The following is a 27909-nucleotide window of genomic DNA, read 5'->3' on the forward strand; positions in this document are numbered from 1 at the left end:
CCTTCCAAATTTTTTTCGGGGTCTAGGGGCTTAAGGCAAGGGGATCCACTTTCCCCTCTCTTGTTCATTGTTGTCATAGAGGCTTTAAATGAACTGATGTATAGAGCTCGTTATCTTGGTTTGATTAGAGGGGTGACTGTTGGTAGAGGGGACAACAAAATGGAGATCTCACAGTTGTTTTTTGCTGATGACACACTACTGTTTTGCCAACCGGAAAAGAGAGATCCGTTGTATCTCAAGAGTCTTCTCTTGTGTTTTCAAGGGGTGTCGGGCCTTAATATTAATCTCCAAAAATCTGAACTTGTTAGGGTGGGGAACAACGGTGAAGGTGACTGTTTTGCCAAAATATTGGATTGTAAGCTTGCCAAGCTGCCTCTCAAATATCTCGGGGTCCCACTAGGAGCTAAATTCAAAGATAAACTATCTTGGGATCCTGCAGTAAAAATGTTTGAATTGAGACTAGCGGGATGGAAAAGACAGTTTCTATCAAAGGGAGGTAGACTTACTCTTACAACAACCACTCTTGCTAATCTTCCCATCTACTACCTGTCTATTCTTATCATTCCATGTAGCATTGCTGAAAGGCTGGAAAACATTCAAAGCCGCTACCTTTGGGGTGATGGAGAAGAAAAAAGAAAATATCACTTGGTAAACTGGTTTGAAATTAAGAAACCGAAAACGGAGGGAGGTTTGGGTATTCGCTCTCTTGTTGAAATGAATATGGCGCTTAAAGGTAAGTGGTTATGGAGGTACATGAAGGATGATGGAAAGCTTTGGAAAAAGGTTATCGATGCTAGATGGAGTGGGGCTGCTCTTGAAGGGGTAGGGGGGGTTAGACAGAAGGGGTCATGGTCTGGATCTATGGAAAAACATAAAGAAGGGGTGGCCTGTTTTCAAAGAATGTATCAAGTGGTAGTTAGGCAGAGACAATATCATCAGATTTTGGCAAGATAAATGGTTGGATGGGGACTGCTTAAAAGATAGATTCCCAAGGCTGTAAGCAATTGCACAGGATAAATATATACGGGTTGAGGGTGCATATTCTTGGGCGAATGGCAGTTGCTCTTGGTCGATTAATGTTAAACGTAATCTGAATGACTAGGAAGTTGGGGATTATATGGAGTTATATGGTTTGATTGCACAATACCAAATCAATGATAAATCAGACCATGTTATTTGGAGGCTGAACAAAAAGGGAGAGTTCTCTGTGTCTTCATATTATAAATGGATTATTGATAAGAATACCAACATAGGGTACTATTTCCCTCACAATCTGATTAGGAAAGCCAATCTTCCTCCGAGAATTGTTTTTTTCGGCTGGGAGGCTTGCAGGAAACGCATTCTAACTCTTGACAGATTACCAAAAAGGGGTTTAAGCCTAGCAACTCGTTGTTTTATGTGCAAGAAGGTAGAGGAGTCCTGCTACCACCTCCTCCTTAGCTGCCCGATGGTGTATAAGTTGTGGTGTATAAGTTGTGGTGTATGATTTATAACTTACGGTATTCTTTGGGTCTCTTCGGGTTCAATGATCACAGAAGTTTGGGCATGGGGTGGGATTCACTCTACAAAGAATATTGTAAAGATTATTCTTTTGACTATTTTTTAGGTCATTTGGAAAGAAAGAAATTATAGAGCTTTTAAGGGTGTAGAAGTTGATAGACAAACTTAGAGATAGGTGGTTTAAGTATTTTGGGTCTTGCATATTGGGGCATGACATTACTAGGAATGAAGATTTTGGGAATGTCATTGATACCTTTACGTCTCTGTAAATTCCTTTGTATACGGGCGGTACCCCCTTTAGTGTCATTCTAATTTTATTCTAACTTTTTCTTTTAAAAAAAATTAGCTTTCTTACTCAGGCAAAGTGCTTGACAAACAGTGTGTGATCTAACTGGCATTGCTCATATCCCACTCGTTTCACTGTCTCGTGAATCTATCAAATCACGCTCTTGGGGATTGTTTAAGTCCATAAAGTGACTTTTTGAGTTTGCACACCTTATGAGAGTTGTATGTCATTTCAAGTCCTGGTGGAATTTTCACGTATATTTCTTCTTCTAAATCACTGTTAAGAAAAGCATTCTTCACGTCTAGTTGACAAAAGGGTCAATCAAGGTTTGTGGCAAGTGAAAGTAATACCCGGATAATATTGTGTTTGGCAACTGTAACAAATGTCTCTTGATAGTCTATCCTATAAGATAAAACTAAGTAAAACATTTAGCTACAAGGCGAGTTTTATACTGATTCACACTCCCATTCAAATTATGTTTAGTTGTAAAAATCCACTAGCATCCTACCTAATACTTTCTTGGAGGCAGCTCTGTTAACTCCTATGTTCCATTTTCCTCAAGTGCTTTGATTTCCTCTTGGATAGCTGCTCTCCATTCTGGTAATTGGAGTGCTTCATGGATTGTTTTCAACTCTGTGGGACTGCTATCTAATTTACTCACAAATGCATGATATTTTGAAGACAACTTACCAAATGAGACATAATCCTGTATGGGATGTTTAGTGCATGATTGAGTACTTTTTCGCAAAACAATAGGTAACTCAGTGTCAGTATCAGGAGCTGTGGCAAATATCTCATTACCTGTTGAATTCTGGATGTCTGGAGCAAGAATTGATTCCTGGCAATGCTTGGTTGATTGGGCACCTTCCCCTTTTGAACTTTGTTTCTTTTAGTGTAGATACGTAACTCATTATTAATTGCAAGTAATGTATTTTCAATTTCTATTTCTACCACAGACTCAGACTCTTTGTTGTTTGTGGTTTCAGGTAATGTGTCAGTTATAGGCTCAAACTCTAGAGGATGTGCATTTGGTGGTGGTAAGATATGTGGATAAAGAGAAGGTATGTTCATATCCCACAATTGATGTTCCTAAGTAAAATTCTCCCCCTGAATATCAGTAATGGAGTAGAAATGTTGATTTTCAAATAATGTCACATCCATTGTGTTATAGAACCGATGGGTATCCAGAAAGAAGCATTTGTATCCTTTTTTGTTAGAAAAGTATCAAACAAAGATGCATTTGAGAGCTTTTGAGTCAAGTTTCCCACGGAGATGAACATGGATATGAACATAGGCTAAGCAGCCAAAGACTTTGAGTGGAAGGGTGTTTAAAACATGAGATTTAGGGAAAGTTTGTAAGAGAATGTTACAAGGTGATTGGAAATGTAGGATACAGGAAGGTATTTTGTTTATTAAGTATGTAGCTGTGAGTATTGCCTCTCCCCAAAGATATTTAGGAACATGAGTGGTAAACACGATTGATCGAGCAACCTCAAGAATGTGTCTGTTTTTCCTTTCGGCCATGACATTTTGACAAGAAGTATTGACACAAGAACTTTGATGGATAATGCCTTACTCAGTAAAGTATTTTCCGATGGTGGTTTCAAAGTACTCGCATGCATTATCAGATTTCAACACTTGTATTGTGGTATGAAATTGAATTTGGATCATAGTGTTGAATTTCTGAAGTATGGATCCAACTTCATATTTTTATCTCATGAGGAATACCCAGGTAATTCTAGTATAGTCATCAATGAAGAATACAAACCACTTAGTTCCAGTGATATTAGTGATCCTGAAAGGTCCCCGTATATCGCTGTGAATTAATGCAAATGATTTTGAGAATTTGTATGATATAGTAGAAAAGGAACTTCGAATATGTTTAGAGAATTGACACACTTCACATTAAAATGAAAGTGCATTTTTATTCTTCAACAAAGAAGGGAACAATTTTTTCAAGTACTAGAAATATGGATGTCCTAATTAATAATGTCACAACATGATATCATGGTCATTATTTGAATGACTTACAAAAACATAGTTTGCACCTACTGTATTGTGAGTTTGTCTTCTAGAAGTGTCAGCTTGAATAAGGTACAGCCCCGAATTCATCCTAACATTACCAATCGTCCTCCGCGAATCCAAGTCCTGAAATTCATACAAGTTTGAGACAAATTTAGCAACATAATTTAGGTCCCCAAAAAGTTTGCTCACAGATAAGAGATTACAGTCCAAGTTCGAGACATATAGAACCGAATGGAGGGCCAAATATTGTGATAAACCAATAAAACCCATTCCTGCTACTTTAGAGATTGACCTGTCAGCAATTTTTATGGTGAGTCTCTCTTTCCATGGATTGTATTGTTGAAAAAGTGACACATCACCTGCCATGTGGTCAGACGCCCCGGAGTCTACAATCCACATTTGTCTTTTTGTGGAGTAAACCGACAAACCAAGTAGAGTTTTACCTTTGTGTGCTACCGATGCATTACCAAGGTGATTCCTCTTAGAGAACATCCTTTGAAGAGCTTCCATATGCTCTGAACTGAACGGGCTGCTTTCCACAGCAATTAGTGGTGTGTCTTCAGTAGTCGCATGGTTTCCTTGGCGGTCGTTGAGAGTTTCAAATTTTGAGGGTTTTCTGTCACCAGGTTTTCCATGGAGTTTCCAGCACTTCTCGCGTAGGTGGCATAGTTTCTTGCAATGGTCACACCACGGGTGTCCTCTCTTCCCACAGGAATCATGATTTCGGGTTGTAAGTGCAGAAGCATTTTCGATCATGTGAGTGGATTGTGTCTCTCCCATCATCACCTTCTTTCGGCTTTCTTCCCGATGAATCTCGGAGAACACTTCTCGGATGCTTGGTAATGGTTTCATCCTTAATACCCGTCCTCGCACCTCATCCAGATTCTTGTTTAATCCCATTAAAAACTTGAAGATCCTTTTCTGCTCAATAATCGATTTGAAGACTTCGGCATCTTCGAGACAACTCCAACAGTGTTCTTCAAATGCAACGAGCTGCTGCTAGTTTCGAATGAGAGTGTTATAAAATTGAGTTACAGTTAAATCACCTTGTCGCAGGTCGTGAAGAGTGGATTCAATCTCAAAGATGGCTGAAGTATTGTCCTTACTATAGTAGAATTCCCGAGAAGCTTCCCAAATTTCGTGCGTGGTTTCATAGAGTAAAAAGTTCTCCCCAATTTCGGGCGTTATAGAATTCACTAACTACGACATAACCATGCTATTTTCGATTTTTCATGTTCGGGCATTCGGATCATTGGCTGGTGGTGGTACGATTTCGCTGCTGAGGTATTCATCTCGGCCTTTTCTTTGGATAAACAACACTGATGACGACCACTGTAGATAGTTGTTGTCGTTTACTTTGTGTCTTGTAATGAATGACGAAGACTGTTCAACCAGTCCATGGTTGATGGGTGCAGGAAGATAAGAACCCGAGGTTTTGAAGTGGAGAAGACAGTAGCTCACCCATGGCAATTTGTAACTTTAGCTCAGTCAGGATGACACCTTTGGATCAGAGTTGTTCTGATACCATGAAGATTTTGAGAATGGAAAATTTCTCTTCTTGTCTTATTCTTCTCATCATGAGATGCTTATTTATAAGTAGGAAATACAACTAATTCCTAACAACTTTATGGGAGTATGGGATAATAATATTTGGTTAAGAGCAACCTCTTAACCACTCGGTGGTTTTCCTGCAACAAGCAAACATAAATGAAACAATCTCCTTTTATGACTTTCTACAGCTCAAATATGTGTGAGAAGCACTATGGGATATGCAATTGAGATGGGCATACAACGAGCACAGCAAGAAAAGGAGTCAAAGAAGCTACAGAAAACTAAGGGATGTACACTTATTACTATCGAGCATTTGGTAACCATGCCTATCAAAAAAAAATTCTAAATGACATATAAACCTCTGTCTATATCTTTGGATGTGACGAAAAACTTACAACAAAAGGAAAAACTATAACTACATATCTGACACAGTTGACAGATTTGAATGGAAACCAGCCATTGCAAATATGCCTATAAAAAATGTGACAAAAATGTTAAAAGTTTCAACAAATATGCCCTTGAAAAGGCAAAAACATTACCTGCATATATCTAACGACGGTACTTGTATAATCTACTGCCCTCCTTTGTGTAAGTTTTCTCATTCTTTTTGCCGCAAAATTATCGCCATGAGCTGTAACACCAATTTATGGCAAGAAATGATAAACATCGGAAAACGACTTACAAGAAAGGCTAAAAAAGATTCTATTTGAACTACACTTTACGATCCTTCACTCCAAAAAAAACAGAAATTATTTTAACAATTATGGGGCCTATCCTTACCATCCATAGCTCGATAAACAAAACTGCCCAAAAATGCATGGAGCAAAATTAATCTGTGATTATTTTGAAGAAAGGAAAATTAGCTTGTGAGTAGCAAAGAAATGATGAGAAGCATTTGAAACATACTACTTTTTTTCTTATTGTCAAGCAAGAGCTCGTTATAGGGTTTTTGCAGTAAACATTTTGTTAGGCGTATGAAAAAAATTTTCCAGTTTTTGCTATTCTAGTTATCAACAGAGGAAGTCTCATTTCATTATCCTGTCAATAAAGTTAGCACTGTGAAAATGGAAGTTGATGCATTTCAAAAGGCTGCTATATTAACAAAGTTTTAGAGAGAGAAAACTGGAAAGTGATGTTGGTATTGTTTTGTGCCCAGAAAGTGGAATTCCATGTTGAAGTCTACAACCAAGAGATCCCTGGTTGTAGAAAGAAAGTCAGTTGAGTTATTTTTTTGGGAAACGGACTTACGGGCCGAGTATCTGTGAGAATGGAAAAGGCTTCAAGGTCACGATTAACTTTTGGGGAGAAAAGATGAACTGGCTGAGTAGATGCCTAAAGGAAGTTTACTAGGAGAAAGGAGAAGGATCAAGCATCATGCTGGAGAGTCGCACATTATGTGGCTTGCATTAGGGCACAAAAATGGTGCCAGGTTTCTGGTGTTAACAGATAAGAGAGGAGAGGAAAGGTGGAGGTCATTCCCGAAGGTGTAGTCACCAGTGGTTGGCAGAGGATGATATCAGCTATGTGTGAATTGACCCATATCCTGGTTGAGCCAAAAGGAAAGGGGAGTGCAAAGTGGGAAGTTATTCCTGTGTGCAAGCTGGGTGGAGCACACATCCAGAGGGTGTAAAAGAGGTCTCTATGTTGTCCTAACTGCAACATGTGGGTGGGTCTGTTCCGCTGGAGAAACATGTGGATGCATTATTCCTATAGTTGGCGAGAACAGGAATTGTGCCTGTGCAGAATCGAGTGGAGGCGCAGGTGGGTCAAGTGAAGTCGACTAGGGAGAGAGCAAGGAGAAGTATCCACCCTAACCAAAACTCCAATTATGAGAGTCATGGTGGCCTGATTCAAAGGAGAGTGCAGGTTTTGCAGGTGGGCAAGGGGAACATTAGAAAGCTTTAAAGGAGAAAAGGAAAGTGGGTTTGGGAACATAAACCTAAGTTCTGGTGGGAAATTAAAAAAAAAGAAAAAAGAAAAAAGGCAGTGAGGGAGAAAGGCAGCCTACTGGGAGATTGCAGATGGAGGAAGGGGAAAGGAAGAGGTAGCTACCGAATTAGAAAGTTAAAAAAGGAGATGCCGGTCCTAGAGAATGCAGCGGGTCCCTTGCATAGGAGATTGAGAGAGGAAGGGGTGCTGATGGGTTGGATTTGGAGCGGGAAATGCCAAAAGTGAACCTGAGAATGCAGGTCCTAGATGAATCTCCTTTAGCAATCTGCTGGCAGGAAGAGGAAAAGGTCTTGGGAGTTCTCAAGGAGGAAGGGTCCACAAGGCAGGGACAAATTATTGTAGTGGAGGAAAATGGGGAGTGCTTGAAGGAGAATGAGGCTAATGAGGAGTGGATCATGAACAACAGTCAGAGACTTACTTCCTTGTTGGCGGTGAGATTTCAGGGATTTGAAAGCAAGGGTTTTCACCTTATCAAGGCCATTGTGGAGAGGGAAAAGTAAGACAAGTTCTAAGACTCAGGCACCTGTCCCTAAAAGGAGGATTGGAATTGTCAAAGAGCGAGAGAAATGAGAAGGCTCCAATCGTCAATTAATTATGAAAAAGAAGCAAAGGAAGCAAAGAGTAACAAAGGGGTTCTAGTGTCAATTTCCCAATGATAAAAAGAAAAATCAAGGCGCCTGAATAATGGTAGTAGGAGAATAGTAACTGAGGAAGTTTGGCAAAATGGAAACTGATATGATTTGCTTCTCAGAATCTAAAATTTAAGTCCTTTTTTGACTCGTTGGATCATATTATTTGGAAGCTAAAGGAGATGGGTTGGAGGGATATCCAGGTAATGGAGATGTCGAGCAGCATAGTAGTGTTACAGAATGAGGATATACTTGAAGTTGTTGACAGCTTCAAGAGGGTGTGTTCTATTTCTAGCATCTTTATTGTAAGGCGAATGGATGGAAGTAGGTGTTCACTAGGGTCCATGGGCCTAGGGAGGGGAAGCATAGGGAGCTGCTTTGGGAGGATTTGGTGGACTACAAATGGAGATGGGAGCTCCCATGGGTGATTGGGGACACTTCAACATGATCCTGCAAAAGCATAGAATTGGTTGTTTCATTGTCTCATCATCTTTTCAAGATCACTAGCAAAGGCTATTGCAGCATACCCTCCAACACACACTGGCTAACCATTTCCCTATCAAGGGTCCTTGTCCCTTCAGAGTTGCTAATAGTTGGCTAAAATGCTTATATTTTGTGACATACTTAAGAGGTGGTGGAGAGAATTTGAGGTGGAGGGATTTGCCAGCTTTAGAGTTTTGAAGAAGCTAGCCATGATCAAGGATAAACTTTAAATATAGAGCAAAGAGGAGTTAGGTTGTGGTTTCTAGGAGGGAGTGATGAGCCTCTTTGAGGCCGAAACTGAGACAAGACATAGAATAAGTAAGAGATGAAATGGATTGGAAGCAAAAATTGATGAGTAAATGGATTAAAGAGGGAGATAGGCTAAATTCTTTCACACTTTGGCTAATCATTATAGTAGATATAATTTCATAGAGGAGTTGGAGATCACAGGTAGGACCATGAGGTGCAATGAGAATTTGAGAGAGAAAATTAAATCCTTCTATGAAGAATTATTCCAAACCTTTTGCATGGAGACCAATGCTGCCTAGTGAACCTTCTGTAGGACACCCATGTTGAATGGGTTCATTTTTTTCTTTCAAGACTAATTTGGAAAGCAAAAGCAACTCCTAGGGTGGGTTTAAATCTAATTGATTGGGAGATTGATGATTTCTCTAAAGTTGTCAATTCACTCTCTAGAGTGGTGGTTTCTTAGGGCGCTGAAGATGAACCCATGTGGAGCCTTAGCCCCAAGGACATATTTTTGGTTAAAATCCTTTTACTTGTTTTTCACTAGTAGGGAGGTTGATAATGCAAACTTTCTTTCAAGACTAATTTGGAAAGCAAAAGCAACTCCTAGGGTGGGTTTTTTCTTTGGCATGGGAGTCTTCGTGGAACTCATTCTTACATTGGGTAAGCAAACCAAGAGATGCAAAATCCTTATTAATGGATGTTATTTGTGTAAAAAGAATGCAAAGTCATGCAACGACATCCTCCTTTGGTGTCCTTATGCCCAATATATATGGCCCTTTATCTACAGTCTTCTAGGTTTGAGCTTGGAGATTTGTGGCAATGTCAGGGAGTAGATTTGGACGTGAAAAGGCATTCAAAATATAGGCAATCTCTACAGCTCATTCACCCCGGTGATCTTCTGGATAATTTGGAATGAGAGAAATATGAGGGCTTTGAAGGTATTGAATCATCTTTTGACAGGCCTAAAGATTCGTGGTTTCAGGTCCTTAGGTTTTTTGTAAGGGCCAACAATCGTATTCCTGCAAGGAACTAGGGGAATTGATTAATATTTTGGTTGAGATGTAAAAATTTTGTTATATGGATTGCATCCCCTTGGTGCCCATTTATACATATTCTTTTTCCTATCAAAAAACAAAAGTTAGCACTTTACACCATAAGTCTCAAACTCCACTTAAGAAACCACAAGTAGGCCTCCTTACAATGTCAGCTGTTTGTGAACAGCTCATGATTAATTTGATATGGCAACTCCTATTCGATAAGATAAATAGACAAGCTGAGTTCAAGTCATCAAACAGAGCTTGACTGTGAACATTCTTTTTTCAATAACAAACATACTCAAGCTTGCTTGCAAGTTCTAGGCGTTATCTATTCTAAAAGAAATTTAAGTTTGATGCTATAATTTTGAAATATTTGAATGTTAGTATCCAAACTTTATTTCTGTGTCACAGGTGTTTATCTTGATTAGCTAATTTATTATTTAGCATTGTTCTTTTAATGTTTACCTATTCAAGCTTGGCAACAAGCTCGTTTACAAGACTCAAACATGGGTAGATCGTATTTATAAAACAAAATCAAGCTCTAATGAAAGCACTTCTAATTATAGTGACAAGAGTTTGAATAAGAATGTTCTGAGACCAACCTCAAGTTCACCTATTAAAAGGATAAATTCAACACCTTGAAACTAAGTAAAGCTCAGATCAGCTCAAGCTTACTCGACTACTAACCAAATGAGTAAGAAGGGATATTTTTAGGGCTCAAACAAGAAATGCAATAACTACCACATACCCAAAGAAAAAACATTTCCAACATTTCCATGGTGATCACCATGGTAGCTCTTTTCTGGTAATGGTAATTTTTGAGTCAGAATGAAACATCATGAATTTGAAGCTTCCCCTCTTAATCAATGAAGGAATGGCCAAGCCATTGAGCTAGTATGCTCAACCTTGTTATTGCCATGGAACTCAAAAAGCTGGTTCTGACAATGTATACACAAACAGATTACAAGAGGACTCAAGAAACTGATTCGATATGTCTCATTGTCAAATTTCATGTTGACATCAATAAGTATCCCATTTTTTATTACAAGTAAAATCTGACTACTTCAAAAGCAGAATAAAAACACTCCTTGAGCTTACTTTCACTCTTTTCCAGAATACCAAAGCACTACTTAGAATTACAAGTTCTACTGCCAACCATAGCAACAACTACAAACATCATACGTATATGATGTACCAAATTTACATGTATAAAGTGCACGTATCAGAAACATTACCATCATAAGGATGAGCAGGAGCAGGGCCAGAGGGATGATGATAGTCTGGATTGAGAGTAGTGGAAGAAGCAGAGGACTGGCGTATCATGGGCGGAGGTGGTGGTAGCGGACCCCTTGGGAAGTCCCCACCACCAACCCCCGGTTGCTGCTGCTGTTGGGGATCGCCGTACATCATTACTGACAAGAAAAACCTATGTCCTAATCCTAAGGCCAAGAAGAAGGACGAAATTAGATCACAAAGCACTAAAGTAAAACCCTAAACCCTAATTCTAGTAGATTGAGAAAGAAGGTTGAGCCGCTTTAAACTCAAACCCACCTAATAACTACTAACTTGTAACTAACACCAATTACACATATAAACAAACAAAGAAGAAAAAGAGCCCAAATTCACCGAAAAATTATGCATTTTCAAGAAAAAAAAAAATCGAGCTTACACAGAGATATTGCTGAAAAGGCCAACAAAATCAAATAATGGAAAACCGATATTTCGAGAACGGCAGCGTGTTTACTGCAGAAGAGGAGTCTAATGGTGCATACGAACTGAATTGTGCGAATGAAAGAGCGGAAACATTCGGCAACGCAGAGTATCAGAAAGTAGCTGCGAACGAGAAATGGAAGGTAAGACTGGTGAATTTGTGATGAGAGAAAATGATTTCTCCGCGCTGTCTCCCTGCAATACTGTGGGTCTGTGGTGGCTATTTGCAGTCTTTTCAGCTACACATGGCGAATGGCTGAACCCATCCTGTACTTCGCAAAAAGGGTTTGGTCTTGTCCGCCATCTTTTACTCGCGGGCGGTTTAAATATGAAATAATATATAATAAAGTTAGAAATATAACATGTATTTTTAGATTTCGCTTACCGTACTATTTAAATTTTTTAATTTAATTGTTTTTTATTTTTTTTAATTCTATATTGATTTTTATACTTTCATTTTGTTCCTAAATTAATACTATAATTGTTCATAAATGAGGTTTTTTATATTCTATTTTTTATCTACCTAAGTGTTCATCTATTTTTTATTTCTTCTTTCTTCATCTTCTTATTTTTCTATTATATATGTAACGGTTCCAAAAATTTAAAAGGATATGTATATATTTATTCTAAGTGCGAAAGCGAAATAAAATAGATTATGATTAACATCTCTTACACAATAATTAAAACGTATTAAAAATATGAAAGAATAAACTAACTGAACGAAATACTATGAATGAATATTATAAGAAAAATTAATAAATCTTTAGGCTTTTATTCGTCATCTTCCTGCGGAACGGGTTCGGGAACCAAGTCTTCCTGATCTGAAATGGTTAAGTAAGAAATGAGATACACTAGCCCAGTAAAGATATCACATTATCTCACTGTCACAGTAGTAAAGGTTGGTAGAAAATAAAAACGACCAATAGAGCATAATTCATAACAAATTCATTTATCAATAATAAAATCATTTACTGCATACTTACCTTGGTGAGATTCATGAAAACAATTTATGAAAATAATAATATTATAAACATCATAAGATTATGCACACTTTGTAACATAACACATATCATACTTTAGAATTTCAATCATCAGGCAACAAATTTCCTCTTTTATCAGCCTACTAGTATCCATGGAAATCCATAGAGGTCCCCGCTATTTGTGAACTATTCACCTTAATTCCAGAGCCGTCTTCATACCCCATCCGGTATGAGTGTCAAAACCATAAACCTCAATACCTCGTTCGGTATGAAGGTGAAGCAGGCTGTCCCCATACCCCGTCTGGTATGAGCGCCAAAACATTTAAAGTCTCCATACCCCGTCCGATATGAGAGACCATATTTCCGGTCGGGTTCCCTATGGACCCAGTCCGTCCACCATCTCCCAGGATATCTAGTGAGAATGTCGACTTACCCATTTATCAATTCACGTACCTTTTCTATTCTTTTCTTAGTTTTTTGTTTCTCACAAAATCATGAATATTTAAACCAATAACGAACATCCAACAATGCAGGCATATCATCGGATTCACATAATCAAGTCATAATGAAATAAACAGTGATTCATGCATTCAAAACCATAACATAAATAAATCAGATATCGTAATGCCTTTAAAACTGTAAAATAACTAAAACAGCCACTGAACGAAAATATATCAGATTCGGCCTCCATTAGTAACCTTAATCAATTATACGTATCTATTAATTCATAAAATACCGTTTTATTATTTATTAAGCTTTAATGCCGTGATAGGAAATAGAGTGAGGGATCCTTACTTGTTTCGGAGTCTGAGATCGGGTTCTCACTGCGTCTACGGGCAGTCCCTAAATTCCCTGAATTTTTTTCCGGAAACTGAAACATACTTCTGGTACCTGCACATGTCCCCAAAAAACCCCAAAACAGACCCAGGGCCTATTCGGCCAATTTTGGAATTCTGGCACGGTGGCTCCGCCGTGCTCCGGCAACGGTGCCACCGCAGGCGGCGGCGATCCGCCTTGAGTTGGCCATTTTCGACCGAATTCGGCCAAACTTGCATTGTTTCCTGTGATAAAACACCCTTAGGGCCATCAGTGGGCCAAAAAATTACAGAAAACTGAGATTTGCCGGCGGAGGAGCTCTCGGGTGCGGCGGCTCCTCCGGCGCGAGTTGCGATTTGGTGTTTTGCTCCGGTCAACCTGTAGAGAAAATGACGGTGGTCACAGTGGTGTAAAAATTACATCGAACAGGAACTGGAAAGGGCCTCATCAGAGGCAAAAATTAAGGGAACCCGCGGCGGCGCCGCTGGGCTTCGGCGGTGTTTTCTGGGCAATTGGCCAATGGTTTGGCTCTGATTTAGCCACATGTGGATTCAGCATCGAAAACCGAGCCAAAGAGAGAAATTTTACCTCGTTCGGCGGCTGAAAAATCCTCTGGTGCGGCGGCGGGTGGCGGCGGCCGGTTCCTCCGGTGGTTGGGTCGTCTTCTCCGGTGAGGGCTCTGACGGCTAGGGTTTGGGTTTGGGTGTGGGTGAGGTTATTTATAATATTTCTCTTTTAATCTGAGTCGTCTATCACGATTTAATCTGGGCCGTCCGATCACGATTAAATTAGGAATAAATCTGGGATGTCCATCGCAATGCGATCTGGGCTGTCCGTGCGTGATTCAATCTGGGTCGTCCGTGCGCGCGGGAACAGATCTGGACTGTCCAATCGCGCGCACGCGGATCACCCACATGTCTCCGTCCCGCGTGGCTTCCCGCGTCAGCGTCCCTGCCACGCGGTGTGTCCTGGTTGGCCGGGACTGTTGACATGGCGCAATTTTTTTAAATTATGTTTTGACCCCCGATTTTCGATTTTCTTTTCAAAAATACCCCCAAAATATAAATTTTCACCCCTTTTTCTCAAAATCATTTTCAATTAAATCCCAAAAATAATTTTACCCCCTTTTATCATTATTATTATTTTTATTTCTATTAAATTAAATTAAAACCTTATAAATTAATTATTAAAATAAAATAAAATCGAATAAATTTCAGATAATAATAAAATAAAAAGTTTTGGGTGTTACAATATATATATTTATATGTATATTCAAAACTTGAAATAGTTTATTGTGATAAGAAAATGACATTAACAATGAAAAACATAATTAACTGAATTAATTAGATATCATCAAATCTAGAGCTCGCCAACCTCAATGTGTTTTAGGATCAGGTTACTGTTGCGGTGGAGAGTGACAAAGGACTCGATGTTGTTGATGCATAAGCAATGTACATTATTGGCATTGGACATTAGCTTAAGAATCCAACATTTGTTAATTGACAAAAAAAGAGATGTTAGAAGGAGTTAAGCAATCTTGTTGCCTTCCTACTCGATTAGCCAGATGAACACTTAAGGTAGCCAACAGTTTCTTCATGACATGACATGTGGAACAATATTATCTATTTTGTTTTATCTTGATTACTTTTATTTTTTTCCACCCATCTACATATCTTTTTTTGATTCTTTTAATTAAGGGGAGTGATAAAAGGTTGAGGAGAGAGAGGCAAGCAAAGATTAGATGATGTATGATAAGAGAGAGGAGAGAAGCTTGAGGGGAAAGAGAGAGAGAGACAAAAAGCTTGCCCAATCGATGCATGTCCATCAACACATGTCGAATCATTAATGCATGTATATTCAGTACTACATAGTCAAAAACGTGATATTAATTTAATGATATTTTTAATATTAGTGAACGTTAGTGTTTATTTAGAAATAATTTAAAAGTATAGAAGTTAATATAGAACAAAAAATATAAAGGCTTGAACTAAACAAATTTAAATAATATAAAGACTATTTTAATATTTAAACCATTTAGATTTTGTTCAAATAGAATCACTATTAAAAACGATCTAATATCCTATATAAGTACCTTTTACATAATGAATAATATTTCTACATGGCATTATATTTTAAAAATATTGTCAACACGTAGACATGCGTTAACCATGTTAGTAATGATTTTTTTTTTTAAATTTATCTTTCATTTTAAAAATAAAAATAAATATTAAAAAGACAATTTTTCTTGTTCTTAGAGAAAGAAAATAAAGGTTTCTTTCTCAATTCCATCAAACTCAATTTATCTTTGATTCTTTATGAACTCTATTTTTTTTTATTTAGTTTGCATGGGCTAAGAAGTTGTTACTTGAATCGATCAATAATGGAGAAAAGGATTAGAGTTTAATTTTTATTTCAATTTTGATATTCTTATGGTTTTTTCCATTGAGGGTTTTGCATATTTGATATTTTTTGCTAATTAATGCACTTTTTAAATAAGAGAAGAAGTCGTTGGAAGTAAGGAAAAGAAACTAAGCCTAAGAGACAAATAAAAATTGTGTGGGACTAACACATTATACTAGTAGAAACTATATGATCATGACTTTCGTAACCCAAACGATTACATAGTATTATGGTCTTTATGACCAATACTTCAATAGTTTGTCTTTATGCCAGGGAGTTAGGAGCAGGAAACAAGATGCAAAAAGACTTGGGATGGAAGCATAGATGGTGTTGTTATGGGGTGCCACATAAGCACCTTTATATGTTTTAAGCTTCATTTTGTTATCCAACACATTTGTTGGTGTTACCACTTTTGTTTGTTTTTGTTTTCATTATATTATCTCTATGGATAACAATTTAAACAATTCATTGTTTTTTTTATTACCATTTCAAGCGTAAATTGCCTCCCTCGCTACTAGGTTTTGATTTTCATTTTTTTTAATCAACTTATTTGATTTTAAGAGAACTGAAAACCAGTTTGTCCATGGTATTTTATTTTTTGTAAAGATATTTAAATTTTATTTTTTAAAAAAATAATAGAAAGTGATTAACAACATAACAGATTCCATCATACTGACAATATTTTTAAAATATAATACTTATGTTAATATTTTGTATGCCACATGAGTGTATATCTAACGATATTAGACATATCGTGTAGAGACCCTGAACTAAAAGAAAATGAATTTATAATTTACATGCGAAAATGAATAATAATGTTAGAGTTTACATTCTTTACACAATAAATTGAAATGTCCAATAAGGTTACGAGAATGTCCTTTATACGTAGTTCATAAAAGACAAATAATAATTAAAGAAAAATATATAAATAAGTATCATATGATAACCTTCACTAGCAATTGAAGGGAGTTTGGGAGGTGAACTACTCGCAACTCTCTTACTGATTGAGATATGGGTCTTGGTCTTCTTGATATGAAATAGTTAATGAAAGGGTGAGCTATATTAGTCTAGTAAGAATATCACACTAATCACTGATACAAAAAATCGAAGGTTTGTAAAAATCAGAAAACAACTAATGGAGTACTTACTTTAAGTAAATACATTTAATTTTAAAACTTTTTATTTGATATTTACCATTACGATTTTTTCTCAAAATCAACTTATGAAGACAAGTAACTAAATGATATTTCAATTTCATGCATAGAATCAACAATCCTTTTTTTTGTACCCTACCTACTGAGACCCCATATGGTCAATAGGGATATCCCTCTACTTGTGAACCTAGTATCATGATTTGACAATTAACCCAACCGTTCTCATACCATGTTCGGTAATAGGCACCAAAAACACTATCGCCTTAATACTCCATCCGATATAAGGGTGAATCATATCTCCTAAAACCCACTCGGTATAAGACTTCTCGGTCTCGTCCGACTAAAGTAATATCTACAGTAGAGTTCCTTATATACCGGGTCCATCTATATTTTTCAAGATACCTAGTAAGTTTTTATTTATTTAGATTCTCATCATCCAACAACCACTAAAACATGCCGACATCTCATTTCATATTCACAGATTAATTCGAATGACACTTAAACAAGCGATACAATTTAGCATAGCCAAATAATCAAATAATCAAAATATCGAATAAACAATGCAGGATGAACCAAATAACCAAATAATCGAAAAGATCATAAAAACCATCAATTTAATTATGCACAATATAATAGTAAGTAAATATAGGTATACAAAAATAAATAGAGAATCGGGATAAATGTGAACTAACCAGTTCTGATTTCGGTAGTGATATGTACTATTTTTAAACTAATTTTTCACAAAACACACAATTATCGATTATTAAACCTTAGTTTACCATAACTGAGAATAGGGTGAGAGATCCTTACCCAAATTGGTGTTTTGAGACACCGCACTATCTACTACGCTTCTTAATGGGTCTTGGGTTTCTCGAATTTTCCTGCGAAAATTTAAAATACTCGTCACGCAACTAAAAATATCTAAAAAAATCCTAAATCGGTGTCGAAAATTCCATTCCGACTAATTTTAGGGTTCCAGCACGGCGACAGTGTCGTGCTCTGGCACCCATGGTGGCGGTTTTCCTCAGCCTTGCTAGTTTTAGCCAATTTTGGTTGGTTTGAGCTAGTTTTACATGTATTTTTGCGAAAAAAACGTGTTAGGAGACCTCGGTTGGCCAAAAAATCATAAAAACCAAACCTACCGACTAAGGGTTTCCTGGTGCAGCGGCTTTGCCAGTTCTCCTTCGCGGTTGGGGTTTCTTCTTCGACTAACCTGCATAGAAAAGGACGGTGAACACAATGGTTAAAAAATCTCTTGAAACGGGAAGGGCTCATTGGAGGGTTTTAGGGTTTCAGCCGCTGCGACTTCGCCGGGTTTTGCCCACAATTTCTGGCTCACCTGCCGTCCTTTTTGCTTCGATTGGCCACAAGGAGACTTGGAATCGAATTCTTAGCGGGTATGGAAGAATTTTATCTTTTTTGGCGGTAGGCGGTGGCTCTGGTGTAGCAACAGCCGGGGGTCAGTCTCCTTTTTCGGCAAGGGTAGGTGCGGCTAGGGTTAGGGTTCCCTTGCGATTCGATATTTTTATACCTATTTCGCGTCGATCTGAACCGTTCATTTGCGTCGACGTGGAACGATGAGAGCCGTATGATCGTTGCCTGTTTAGGTCAATTGCACGGGCGAATATGAATCGTTCATCACGATTGATCTCATCTATCTTATCACGCCTAATGAAGGAATGCATAGGAGCCGTTCATGCGTGGGGGATTGAATTTGGGCCGTCGGATCGCTGGACACGGGGATCGCTCGCGTGGCCTCCCGCATGGTGCCGATGTTAAGCGTGTTTTGCTACGTGGCGTGCTCTGTTTTGCCATGACTGTTGACTGGGCAGTTCCACGTGACTGAATTTTTTCTTTTTGCATTTCGACATTCTTGTTTTTAATTTTTCTTTCAAAAGTATCATTCGAACTTAAATTTTTGCTCACCTTTCCGAAAATTGCTTTCAATTACGTCATTAACCTATTTTTCTCAAGTAATTTAATAAAACTGAATAAAAATAATATTTTTAATCATTATTATTATTATTTTTAAATACAAAAATTAATTCTGAGCCAAATTCCGGGATCGGATATTACACACTGTTAGTGATAGGAGTTAATGTAGATAAAATTTAAAAAAACATGTACTATATTTTAATTAAAAAATAATATAGAGACAAATTTAAAATTTTTGAAATATTACAATAATTTTTGATATAATATTCTATTTAAATATTAAATATATATATAAGATAGCTGCAATTTGTATTCTGAGTTTTAAAATAATTTTTATTAAAATATTTATTTACTAAAAAATACTTAATAAAAAATTGTTAGTGTTTGATAGAAATAATTATAAAAAATATTATTGTTTTAAAAAATTAAAAATTATATATTTGATAAACATAATTTAATTGTAAAAATACTTTTGAAACTTAATAACAAGTTTATCCAAAACAAGGCTTAAAGAAGTACGGTAGAGATTAATGTAATAATAATTTATCCTTAATATCATTGATTTAAGTTGATATGTTAATATTTTAATTAAATTAATTATTAAAAATTTAAATATTGATTTATACTAATATTATTTATTAATAGTAGCTAGATAATATAAATCTATATTTTTATAAATATTAAAATTTGTTTATTTATTATTAAATAATTAAATTTCATAACTTAAAATGTAAAAATTTATAATATTTTATTTTTCCTAAAATTACTAAAAGTATTTGAATTTTTCTAACTTAATTGATCGAATTCTCGTTAAATTAAGAGTCACACTTGAATTATAATTTTAAATATAGAAATCATATTTGAAAGGTTACTGTTCTAATCGGCCCAAAAACCATAGCCCAAAACCACAAAGTTATAAAGGACCAGCCGGATTAGGGTTTCTTTTCCGCAGGCGATAAGAAAGTGAGAGAAGATCACCTGTCTCTCCTCTTTGCCGCTGTTGTCAGTGCTTATCGCAGCCATGGTACCTCAGTTTCTCGTCCTTCAATTTTTTCTATTGCATTGTGTTTGCTTTCCGAGAAAGCTTTAGAGTAAAGAATGAGAAAATATTAAATTGCGCGTTTTTCTTTTAATTTGGAAGTTTTCTAATTTCATGCCCGTTTCTTATGTTTTAAACTGCCTCTAGATCATTCCAGAGAAGAACCGTCGGGAGATCTCTAAGTACCTCTTTCAAGGTGTCTTTTCTTCGTCTTTTCATGTTACGGATAGGTATTGCTAAATATGGTGGCTGGTTATGTTTACTTTTGTTCTTTGCGTTTATTTTCATGGTTTCACAGAGGGCGTCTGCTATGCCAAGAAGGATTTTAACTTGACGAAGCACCCGGAGATCAATGTCCCGAATCTGCAGGTGATAAAGCTGATGCAAAGCTTCAAGTCGAAGGAGTACGTGCGCGAGACTTTCGCGTGGATGCATTATTACTGGTACCTGACGAATGAAGGCATTGACTTCCTCAGGTCTTACCTCAATCTACCTTCTGAGATTGTCCCAGCGACTTTGAAGAAGCAGGCCAAGCCTGGAGGCCGGCCCATGGGTGGCCCATCGGGTGACCGCCCCCGGTATTTCATTGTTCTCGTTTGCTTTTATGTTGGTTTTGATTTTCATCGTAATTGCTATTTGGATGGATAGATTTAATATGTGTTACACCGCACAATCTCCTGTTTGAAGGATTTTCCTTGGTGTATCATAGCATAGGTCGTCAGCTGTTGGGTCGATTTGTTACACTTTTTGTTATTTTTTTTTTACCGTGGACTCTCTAGCATTTGGTTACCTCCCATTTTTATCTTTTTCTTTTGAAACAATATTTCTACGGGAGTATCTGATTTTGTTTTATTCATGTTTTTTTTCTTTCTATTTTTTAGTTGTTATTTCTCGTTTTAGTTTTCTGAAAAGCTGTCTGTTTATTTGGATTTGGGGTAATGAGGCTGGTGTATATTGGGTTTTGCATTGTTGGGAGTGATTTCATGTGTTTTTTGATTTGGTATAATGTTTTTGGTTTATGTGTATGTTAATATATTGTGATGCAGTGGTCCACCTCGCTTTGAGGGGGAGAGGAGGTTCGGTGACAGGGATGGATATCGTGGAGGTCCACGGCCTGGAGGAGAATTTGGGGACAAGGGTGGAGCTCCAGCGGACTATCAGCCGTCTTTCAGGGTAAATTTTGTGATGTTTCAGATGGATTTTTCTGGTTCTTTATTTTTAATGGTGGTTCTGTTATCAATTGCTTGACTATCTTGTCATCTGCTTTGTCATTATGTGTATCCTGTACATTTGGTTTAGTGTGAGAACAAGAATTGGCCTTCAATTTTCTGAAATTCTGTTGGATATATTTCTAATAGTGGTTCGCTGTGGATATATTTTGCCTGTAATGGTTAGATAAGGCTCACTAACATCTCTTGAAAATGTATCCTTTGGCTCAAGTGTTATGAGAAACTGAAATTGAGTTGGCAGTGTAATAGTTCAAACTGATGTAAGTAGTTTTGAGCAGAAAAATAAGCACCTTTGAACTTTTTTGGAATTGATATAGCATGTTTTTTCATAGCATATTTAGCGATTTATTCCTGTATATATGTTTTATTATAAAAGAGACTCTTTTTTTATGCAATAAGCATGATTAGCCAAACATTTAATTGCATTGTTTTTAAATAGCCCCTAATTATGTTGTGTGAATTGAAGCTCCTACTTTTTGTTATTTGCTTCTAAGAGGTATCCTAGCATATTTGTGAGCTGTTGATTTCTAATTTCGTCATTTGCTTAATTTAACATGAGCGTATTAGATTTGTGTTTTTGTTTTGACCAGGTGGGTGTTGCATTATCTTTTTATTGAGGCCTTTAATTTAGAGATAAGTCTTGCTAGCTTTGATGTGTTTTTAAATCGAGTTTGGCAGAGGTACCTAGTATCAGTTCAACAAGGTGCACTATTTTAAGCTTTTACATTGTAAATCGCAAAAGATTGCACCGCCAATGCAGTGGCCTAGTATTTAGATTCTCCGTTCTGTTTAAAGGTCACGAGTTTTATTTTCACTGGTGATATAGAGTTTGTCACTAAATTGGTGTGTTATGTGCCCGTGGTGGCCGACTTATAATACTTAATTTAATGACTTAGTACTTACCTTAATAACGTGATGGTAGGATTATAGTGACTAAATTAGATTTGGTTATAATAACTCCTTTAGCAGTGACTAGATTATTTTATCCGTGGTAGCCACAGCAAGATAAAGAGAAAACCTGATTAGACATTTTTTTTTTTAATCTAAAAAGTCCAAAAAAAAAATGTTGCAAGTTCTGGAATTGGAACATAAAATTGTGAGTTGCCTTGAGGTCATTTGCAAGTCATTCAAGAAGGAACAAGATAATAATCTGGACATCTGGGCTTGTGTCTTTGTGAATGTAAAACTAATTTGATACACTCACTTTCAGGCTCCTGGTGGAAGGCCTGGCTTTGGACGTGGAGGTGGTGGTTTTGGTGCAGGTCCAACAAGCTCAAACCTTCCTTGAGAGAGTTTTTTGTCATTCGCATAGTTTTGTCAGCTTAGCTTTTCAAAGATCCAATGTGTTCTCATCATATGGGAGTTAATAGCAATTTCTGTGATCTTTCTTTAGCATTTGAGTAATTTGTGGGATTTGTTAAAAATGTTTATCCACTTTGATTTAATGATTTAAATTTGAAGGAGTTTCATATTTGTATTCTGCGCTTGTCCTGAATTGTTGGTTTCTTCATCCTTTTTTTGTTGCTTATTTGATTCTGTGCCATCATTACCCGTACTTCTGACAATTATAAGGTGAGCTTCGAAATGAACTAGAGAAGCAATAAAATTATGTTGTGATAATTAATAAATAGAATGAATGAAGAGGGAGGTGGTTGTGAACTCATATAGTAGCAAATGTTTTACCACTGTGAAAAATATTTTAAAATTGACCTCAAATAGTGTTAATGCTCTATGTAGGATAAAATATTTGAAGTTCCATCATCTTAATTTGGAGGGTAAAATAAATAGGTTAGAAGTCTACCATGAATTTGCTATTTACACAGAATTCTACAAGTATTTTTCTCTATCGTATTATTTTTTGCTTTTAGTAAGATATTAAGTTTAGGGAAACCATCGAGTCCTTGGGTTAAAAGTAAAAAAGTATATCAGATAGGTGATAATATGAAAATATTTAAAAATAATAATATAACAAATAATAAATATTAAATTTTCTTTTCTAAACTGCTTTCTTTAATTGTTAAAATGCTCTCTTCAATTATGATTTACAATTAATTCTGTGTAGACATAATAACTATTATTAAAATAAAAAAATAAATTTCAAAATTCACATAATGCAATTTCCTAAGTAAATGGTTGTTTTCAGCATATATTATCTCAAATGTGTATCGATGCCAAATTCTTTTAGGCATTCTTGCATTATAATATCAGCAACATAAATCTTGTAAGTATTGAATACTTGAACCTCGACCCTTATCGATACAAAAAATAATTTAGACATCCAACCAAATCTTACTGTCAGATATTCTATCATTTTTGTCTGCCAAAACTTTGATCCAAAGACTCAGTCAGTGTTTAGAAGAATATCTAAGATGCATAGAGTTTTAAGATTGTTGTACATTTCTTCTAACTCCAGTCTCAAGATTGTTGCCATATGAGTTGGATATCCCTCCAACAACTCCAGAACTTCTAGAGAAAAGGAAACATGGGGAGCGGGATGTTGAGGTAATAACTGAAGTTCTTTATTCGAATTCTTATCTATCTTTACTTATTTTATTATTTCCTGGTTTATTGAGAGTTCAGTGCAACTTAAGTTTGGCGGTACTGCTAAAATACCAGGTTGATAGAATATAAATGCTGACATCATCAGTGATGGACATTGAATTAATGGATCATCCAGTTTGAGTATAGTTTCAATCTCTGTATGCTGTAGCATTGATAAGGCTTAGATTGTCAAGAAAGCAATCACAAGAAAATCATAAACATTTTACAGGGTACATATATGTCTTTAAGCACAACCATCTAATTATAATATTTCAGGTGGAAACATACATAAATTTTCGTGGTACCCTACATCTTTGGGTGCCAGGAGCATGTCTGAAGCTCTAAGTTATCAATTGGCAAGTTGTCTTCTGGAAAATTACAGGGTACAAGTGTATCCGGTTCTTTGTCCGACAATTGTTCACATGCCGGAGGAACTACGCCACTAGTAGTCCCCTCAATATCAACACAATTCCATTGAATTTTCTTTGGCTTCTTCGACAAACCGACTGTCACATTAGATATGCAAATTCCGCTGAAGACATCTCCCTCAATGCCCTGTAGTTGAGCTGCCATTGTTACATTCTCTGCAACCATGTCGCGATAATTAATGTTTTGGATGACAGGAAGTGCATTAGGATTGTATTTGTCGTCTGGATGAGAGCCGTAGTTTCCTGTAATCCAGAAAACATACTTCATTGTTTGCATTACCATTCTCCTTACGAATATGTCTTTAACATATCCACCTCTGCCTACACCAGTCTTGATTCTTACACCAGATTCCGAGTTGATAGCAACAATATCCTCTGCCCTGACATCTTCAATTCCACCGGACATCTCGCTCCCTAATGCGATCACTGCACTGTCTGGAGAAATGCAAGTGAGTCGTCTAATTGCTAGTTGTTTCGTTGGCATCCCAAAAGAAATTCCATATTCATCCCATCCACTTTTAATTGCTATACAATCATCTCCAGAGACAATGTAACAGTCCTCGATCACCGTATTGGTACATGAATCTGAACATTATACCAAAAAAGACCCATCAAACAATTGGAATCAGAAATGTTCAGTTTTAGGATACTTGTATTTGTTCTTTAAGGATGGATTATAAATTGCAAGAAAGTTGGCAAACTCACCTGGGTTTATACCATCAGTATTTGGAACTGTTACTGGAGCAAGTATTGTTAAGCCTTTGACAATAACATTGCTGCATGTAATATTCTTCTATTAAAAAATTATGACAAAACCAAGAAATAAGTACCTAGTTTCTACACCATCTCTTGCAAATAAAGGAAAAAGGATAATCAAGAATGAGAGGGAAAACCTGCTATAAACGGGATGAACATGCCATGATGGAGAGTTTAACAATGTGAGATCAGAAATTTGAACACCATCAGAGTACATGATCTCAATTAGGTACGGACGAGTGTATTTCAGCTTGCCTCTGTGAAATTTTTGCCACCATGGAGCACCTTGTCCATCAATGGTGCCATTGTCACCTGAAACAGCATTAAACCCCTCATATATACATATGTTTAATTACAAAGTAATAACCACTAAAAGTATATAACTCATATAGTATGATTGAGTTCAAATTTGACTCTGATCTTGTTTCAGAAAAATGATTATAAAATTTACTTCCTTACCTGTTATAACAACATCGGTTAAGTTGGTTCCAAATATAAGACTTACGTATCTTCCACCGGGTGCATCTCTTCCTCTACCATAAGATGGTAGTGGGTCAATCACAGGCCATTCTCTTTCATCCTAAGGCGCCATAAAACATTAAACACTCTTTACAACAAAACTCTTGTATCATTATGATAACTGAGTACAAGAAAAATTCATACAATTTTAAGTGCAGTAAAAGAGAATTCCTCACTTACTATATAACTTTTTACCTTTCTGCCTTCAGGGTAAAATAACTTTCAAGTATGTTTGCATTTTTCAGGTCAAGAAGGTGGGTGAGGTTATATAACGAATTCTTGACTGGGGGAGGAAAAATTAAGCATTTGGGTGATGAGAAAAGTTCATAGGACCAAAAATTTCAATGGTCAAAGTCATGTTAGTGACAGGAACCATAAAAAAAGACTAGAATTTGGTTTTGATAGGTGAAGTTGAAACTGTTGATGACACACCTAATACGCCGTATTTGGTGCATCTGATATATATATATATTTTTTTATAACTTTTTATCTCTAAATTTTATTTGACTTTCAGCTGGAGTAGGTTCGTATTTTACTCTTTAACACTTGGATTATTTCCAACATCCATATATATTAGCCAACAACAATATACCAAATCTGACATTCAGATAATTTAATACGCAGGAAATCACGGATTAGTTCTTTTTTATGTTATAATTTACTGAAAACGTGATTTTTCTTTTTATTGAATTTTTTAAAAATAAAATAGCATAAAAAAAAAATATAATGTTTTCGCTGTTTGCTCTCAAAATTTTCATAATTCTACAAATGCTATTTGAATCAAGATATTTTAAATACTTAATTGTAAAGAAAAAGAAATTTTATGATGTAATTATACCGTAACAGATGCTTTAGATAATAGCTAGGAATTATAATTTGACAAATTTTCATATGAAAAAAGAGGTAATTAATTATTAAATCTGGATATAATTATGTTTAATGTGACGTAAATTAGGGAGAAATAATTGTATAACCTGAACAGCAAGAAGAACAGCGTCTCTGTGAAGATAAAGGGTAAAATGGCTGGTGAGATTGAAACTTCCAGTTAACCATTTTCCAGGAGGAACGAAGAGTTGAGATCCGCCAGACGATGAGAATTGACTCAAATGGTCAATTGCATCTTGAAAAGCTTTCGTGTTCAATGTTTCTCCATCTCCAACTGCTCCGAAATCAGTTAAAACTGCATTATGAGCTCTGCAATTTATAGCACTGTACTCGAAGTTAGCTACAATCTGATCATTATCGTGATCATGATGATGCTTCACCTTCTTCCTCCCTTCAACTCCATTTACGCTCAAACCAACAAGAACCAGAACAAGAAACAATATTACCTGGTAAAAAAACGTTAATGCACGCTGATTAATAGAAAGAAATCAACTCATTTTCTTATAATTAAGTAATCGATCGGCAGGCAGGATGATGAAGAGTGATAGTAATTTGGGGTAGTACCTGCAGGCTTCTTCTGGGTTTTTCGGAAACCGCCATTGAACAGAATAAATGACTCGTGAACTCTTTTTGTTTTCAGTTATGAGATTCTGGCTTGTGAATTGGTTATATATTTATATACATATATAGATAGGGAAAGAGAGAGAGAGAGAGAGATTGTGGGCTCAGTGGACCATGTTCAAACAGAAACTGATCTTTATTTTTTCCGAGGGAAATTGATTAATCAAAACAAAAATCGAAATTACTTTTTTGTCCCCTCATATATATATATATATGTACATGTATATTATTAAGCTATGAAATATTATTAGTACAGAAGGCTTATCTTATGCGTAGGGTTTTTACTTTTGGTAAAATACAATAGTGAGAATCTCCTTGGCCTGCAATGAATCATGATTTCATGATCCTAGAAACATTTTCTTTTTTGTAATGGGGGATGCACATTAACACCCATTTCTTAATTTAAGAAATTAAAACATGGTTAGTACAGTATAGGTATTATTTGTCTCTTCTAAAAGTTAATTGAGTTGTAGTATTTGAATTTTAGTAATCAACTTTAATTATTATATATATATATATATTTCATAAGATATGGAAGTTGGTGGGATAGATTAAGGGAATAAAAAAGAGAAAAAGAAAAGGAAAGAGTGGGTGATGATTAAATCTCAGAGTTAATATATTACTGTTTGAAGAAAGAAGAAAGTGTGTAGATGATGCATTGAATAACATAATGCTCACTGTGTCAAGCATTCAAGCAAACTCCATACCTGAAAAGCACAAAGGTTTGGCCACTAACCTACCCATATCCTCCAATAGTGCATAATATATATATATAACCATACAAATATTTAAAACAGAAAAATATTAAAGTAGGCCGAGTGCTCATGCCACTCATGCTCCATATTCACTTTGTCTTTTTGTCTTCACATTCAATATTCTCCACAAATCACATATTCTCGATCTTAGTTAACTATTATATATATATATATATATATGTATATGTTTATGTATATATTTAAGGATTTGGTGTACTTAGGATCTATCAATTAATCATTTTTTTTTTAATAATATTATTGATATTCTTTTAGAGGATGTTTTTTTTTATGTACACAATGATATTCAAAATTAAATAAATCTAATAATTATAAGATGATAACCAAACAAATTAAGATCTCTGTTTGACTCAAGTTTTAATTTTAATTTTAATTTTTACTTTTTAAAAATACTTTTACAATTAAACATGCAA

The 27909-nt window shown here is 36.0% G+C and overlaps 4 protein-coding genes across 5 annotated transcripts in view; 1 reads left to right on the forward strand and 3 right to left on the reverse strand.

The window, feature by feature from the left end:
- Window positions 1-11739, reverse strand: part of FY (Transducin/WD40 repeat-like superfamily protein) — a 51224-nt gene extending 39485 nt beyond the window's left edge. Inside the window, exons 1-3 of one of the 2 annotated variants that reach the window (XM_088217794.1) lie at window positions 11380-11739; window positions 10946-11149; window positions 5902-5993 (exon numbers count right to left, since the gene is read on the reverse strand). In XM_088217794.1, the coding sequence (XP_088073920.1) occupies window positions 5902-5993; window positions 10946-11120 (267 nt within the window). In that variant the 5' untranslated portion in view covers window positions 11121-11149; window positions 11380-11739. Of the gene's footprint in view, window positions 1-5901; window positions 5994-10945; window positions 11150-11379 lie in introns of those variants that run through there. The other variant, XM_088217795.1, reaches the window with a different exon arrangement.
- LOC148266254 (uncharacterized) lies at window positions 1411-5895 on the reverse strand. The gene has a single exon (XM_088217796.1). It carries the CDS (start codon window positions 4709-4711, stop codon window positions 3779-3781), a length of 933 nt encoding a protein of 310 aa, XP_088073922.1. The 5' UTR covers window positions 4712-5895; the 3' UTR covers window positions 1411-3778.
- Window positions 11740-19591: 7852 nt separating the features above from the next.
- Window positions 19592-22450, forward strand: RPS10B (RNA binding Plectin/S10 domain-containing protein). Its single transcript, XM_022032251.2, has 5 exons — window positions 19592-19729; window positions 19892-19940; window positions 20043-20322; window positions 20791-20917; window positions 22184-22450. Exons 1-5 carry the CDS (start codon window positions 19727-19729, stop codon window positions 22259-22261), a joined length of 537 nt encoding a protein of 178 aa, XP_021887943.1. The 5' UTR covers window positions 19592-19726; the 3' UTR covers window positions 22262-22450.
- A 1208-nt stretch (window positions 22451-23658) lies between these two features.
- On the reverse strand, window positions 23659-26821 carry LOC110807205 (Pectin lyase-like superfamily protein). The gene is made up of 6 exons (XM_022032252.2): window positions 26667-26821; window positions 26192-26548; window positions 25158-25278; window positions 24836-25010; window positions 24648-24718; window positions 23659-24527 (listed from the first exon to the last, which is right to left on the reverse strand). Exons 1-6 carry the CDS (start codon window positions 26700-26702, stop codon window positions 23821-23823), a joined length of 1467 nt encoding a protein of 488 aa, XP_021887944.2. The 5' UTR covers window positions 26703-26821; the 3' UTR covers window positions 23659-23820.
- Between the last annotated feature and the right edge of the window lie 1088 nt (window positions 26822-27909).

This window comes from Carica papaya, chromosome 4 (genome assembly GCF_054855325.1).
Source record: "Carica papaya isolate Zhongbai chromosome 4, ASM5485532v1, whole genome shotgun sequence".
Lineage (NCBI taxonomy): Eukaryota > Viridiplantae > Streptophyta > Magnoliopsida > Brassicales > Caricaceae > Carica > Carica papaya.

What these genes read in the sequence shown, in the direction of transcription:
- LOC148266254 (XM_088217796.1), bottom strand. Translation starts at nt 4,711, where the DNA reads ATGGGATTAAACAAGAATCTGGATGAGGTGCGAGGACGGGTATTAAGG.
- RPS10B (XM_022032251.2), top strand. An exon ending in CTCTAAGTACCTCTTTCAAG is followed by an intron (nt 19,941 to 20,042) that starts GTGTCTTTTCTT and finishes ATGGTTTCACAG; the next exon opens with AGGGCGTCTGCTATGCCAAG. An exon ending in CCATCGGGTGACCGCCCCCG is followed by an intron (nt 20,323 to 20,790) that starts GTATTTCATTGT and finishes ATTGTGATGCAG; the next exon opens with TGGTCCACCTCGCTTTGAGG.
- LOC110807205 (XM_022032252.2), bottom strand. Translation starts at nt 26,702, where the DNA reads ATGGCGGTTTCCGAAAAACCCAGAAGAAGCCTGCAG. An exon ending in CTGTTCTTCTTGCTGTTCAG is followed by an intron (nt 25,279 to 26,191) that starts GTTATACAATTA and finishes ATGGCGCCTTAG; the next exon opens with GATGAAAGAGAATGGCCTGT. An exon ending in TACTGATGGTATAAACCCAG is followed by an intron (nt 24,528 to 24,647) that starts GTGAGTTTGCCA and finishes TATAATGTTCAG; the next exon opens with ATTCATGTACCAATACGGTG.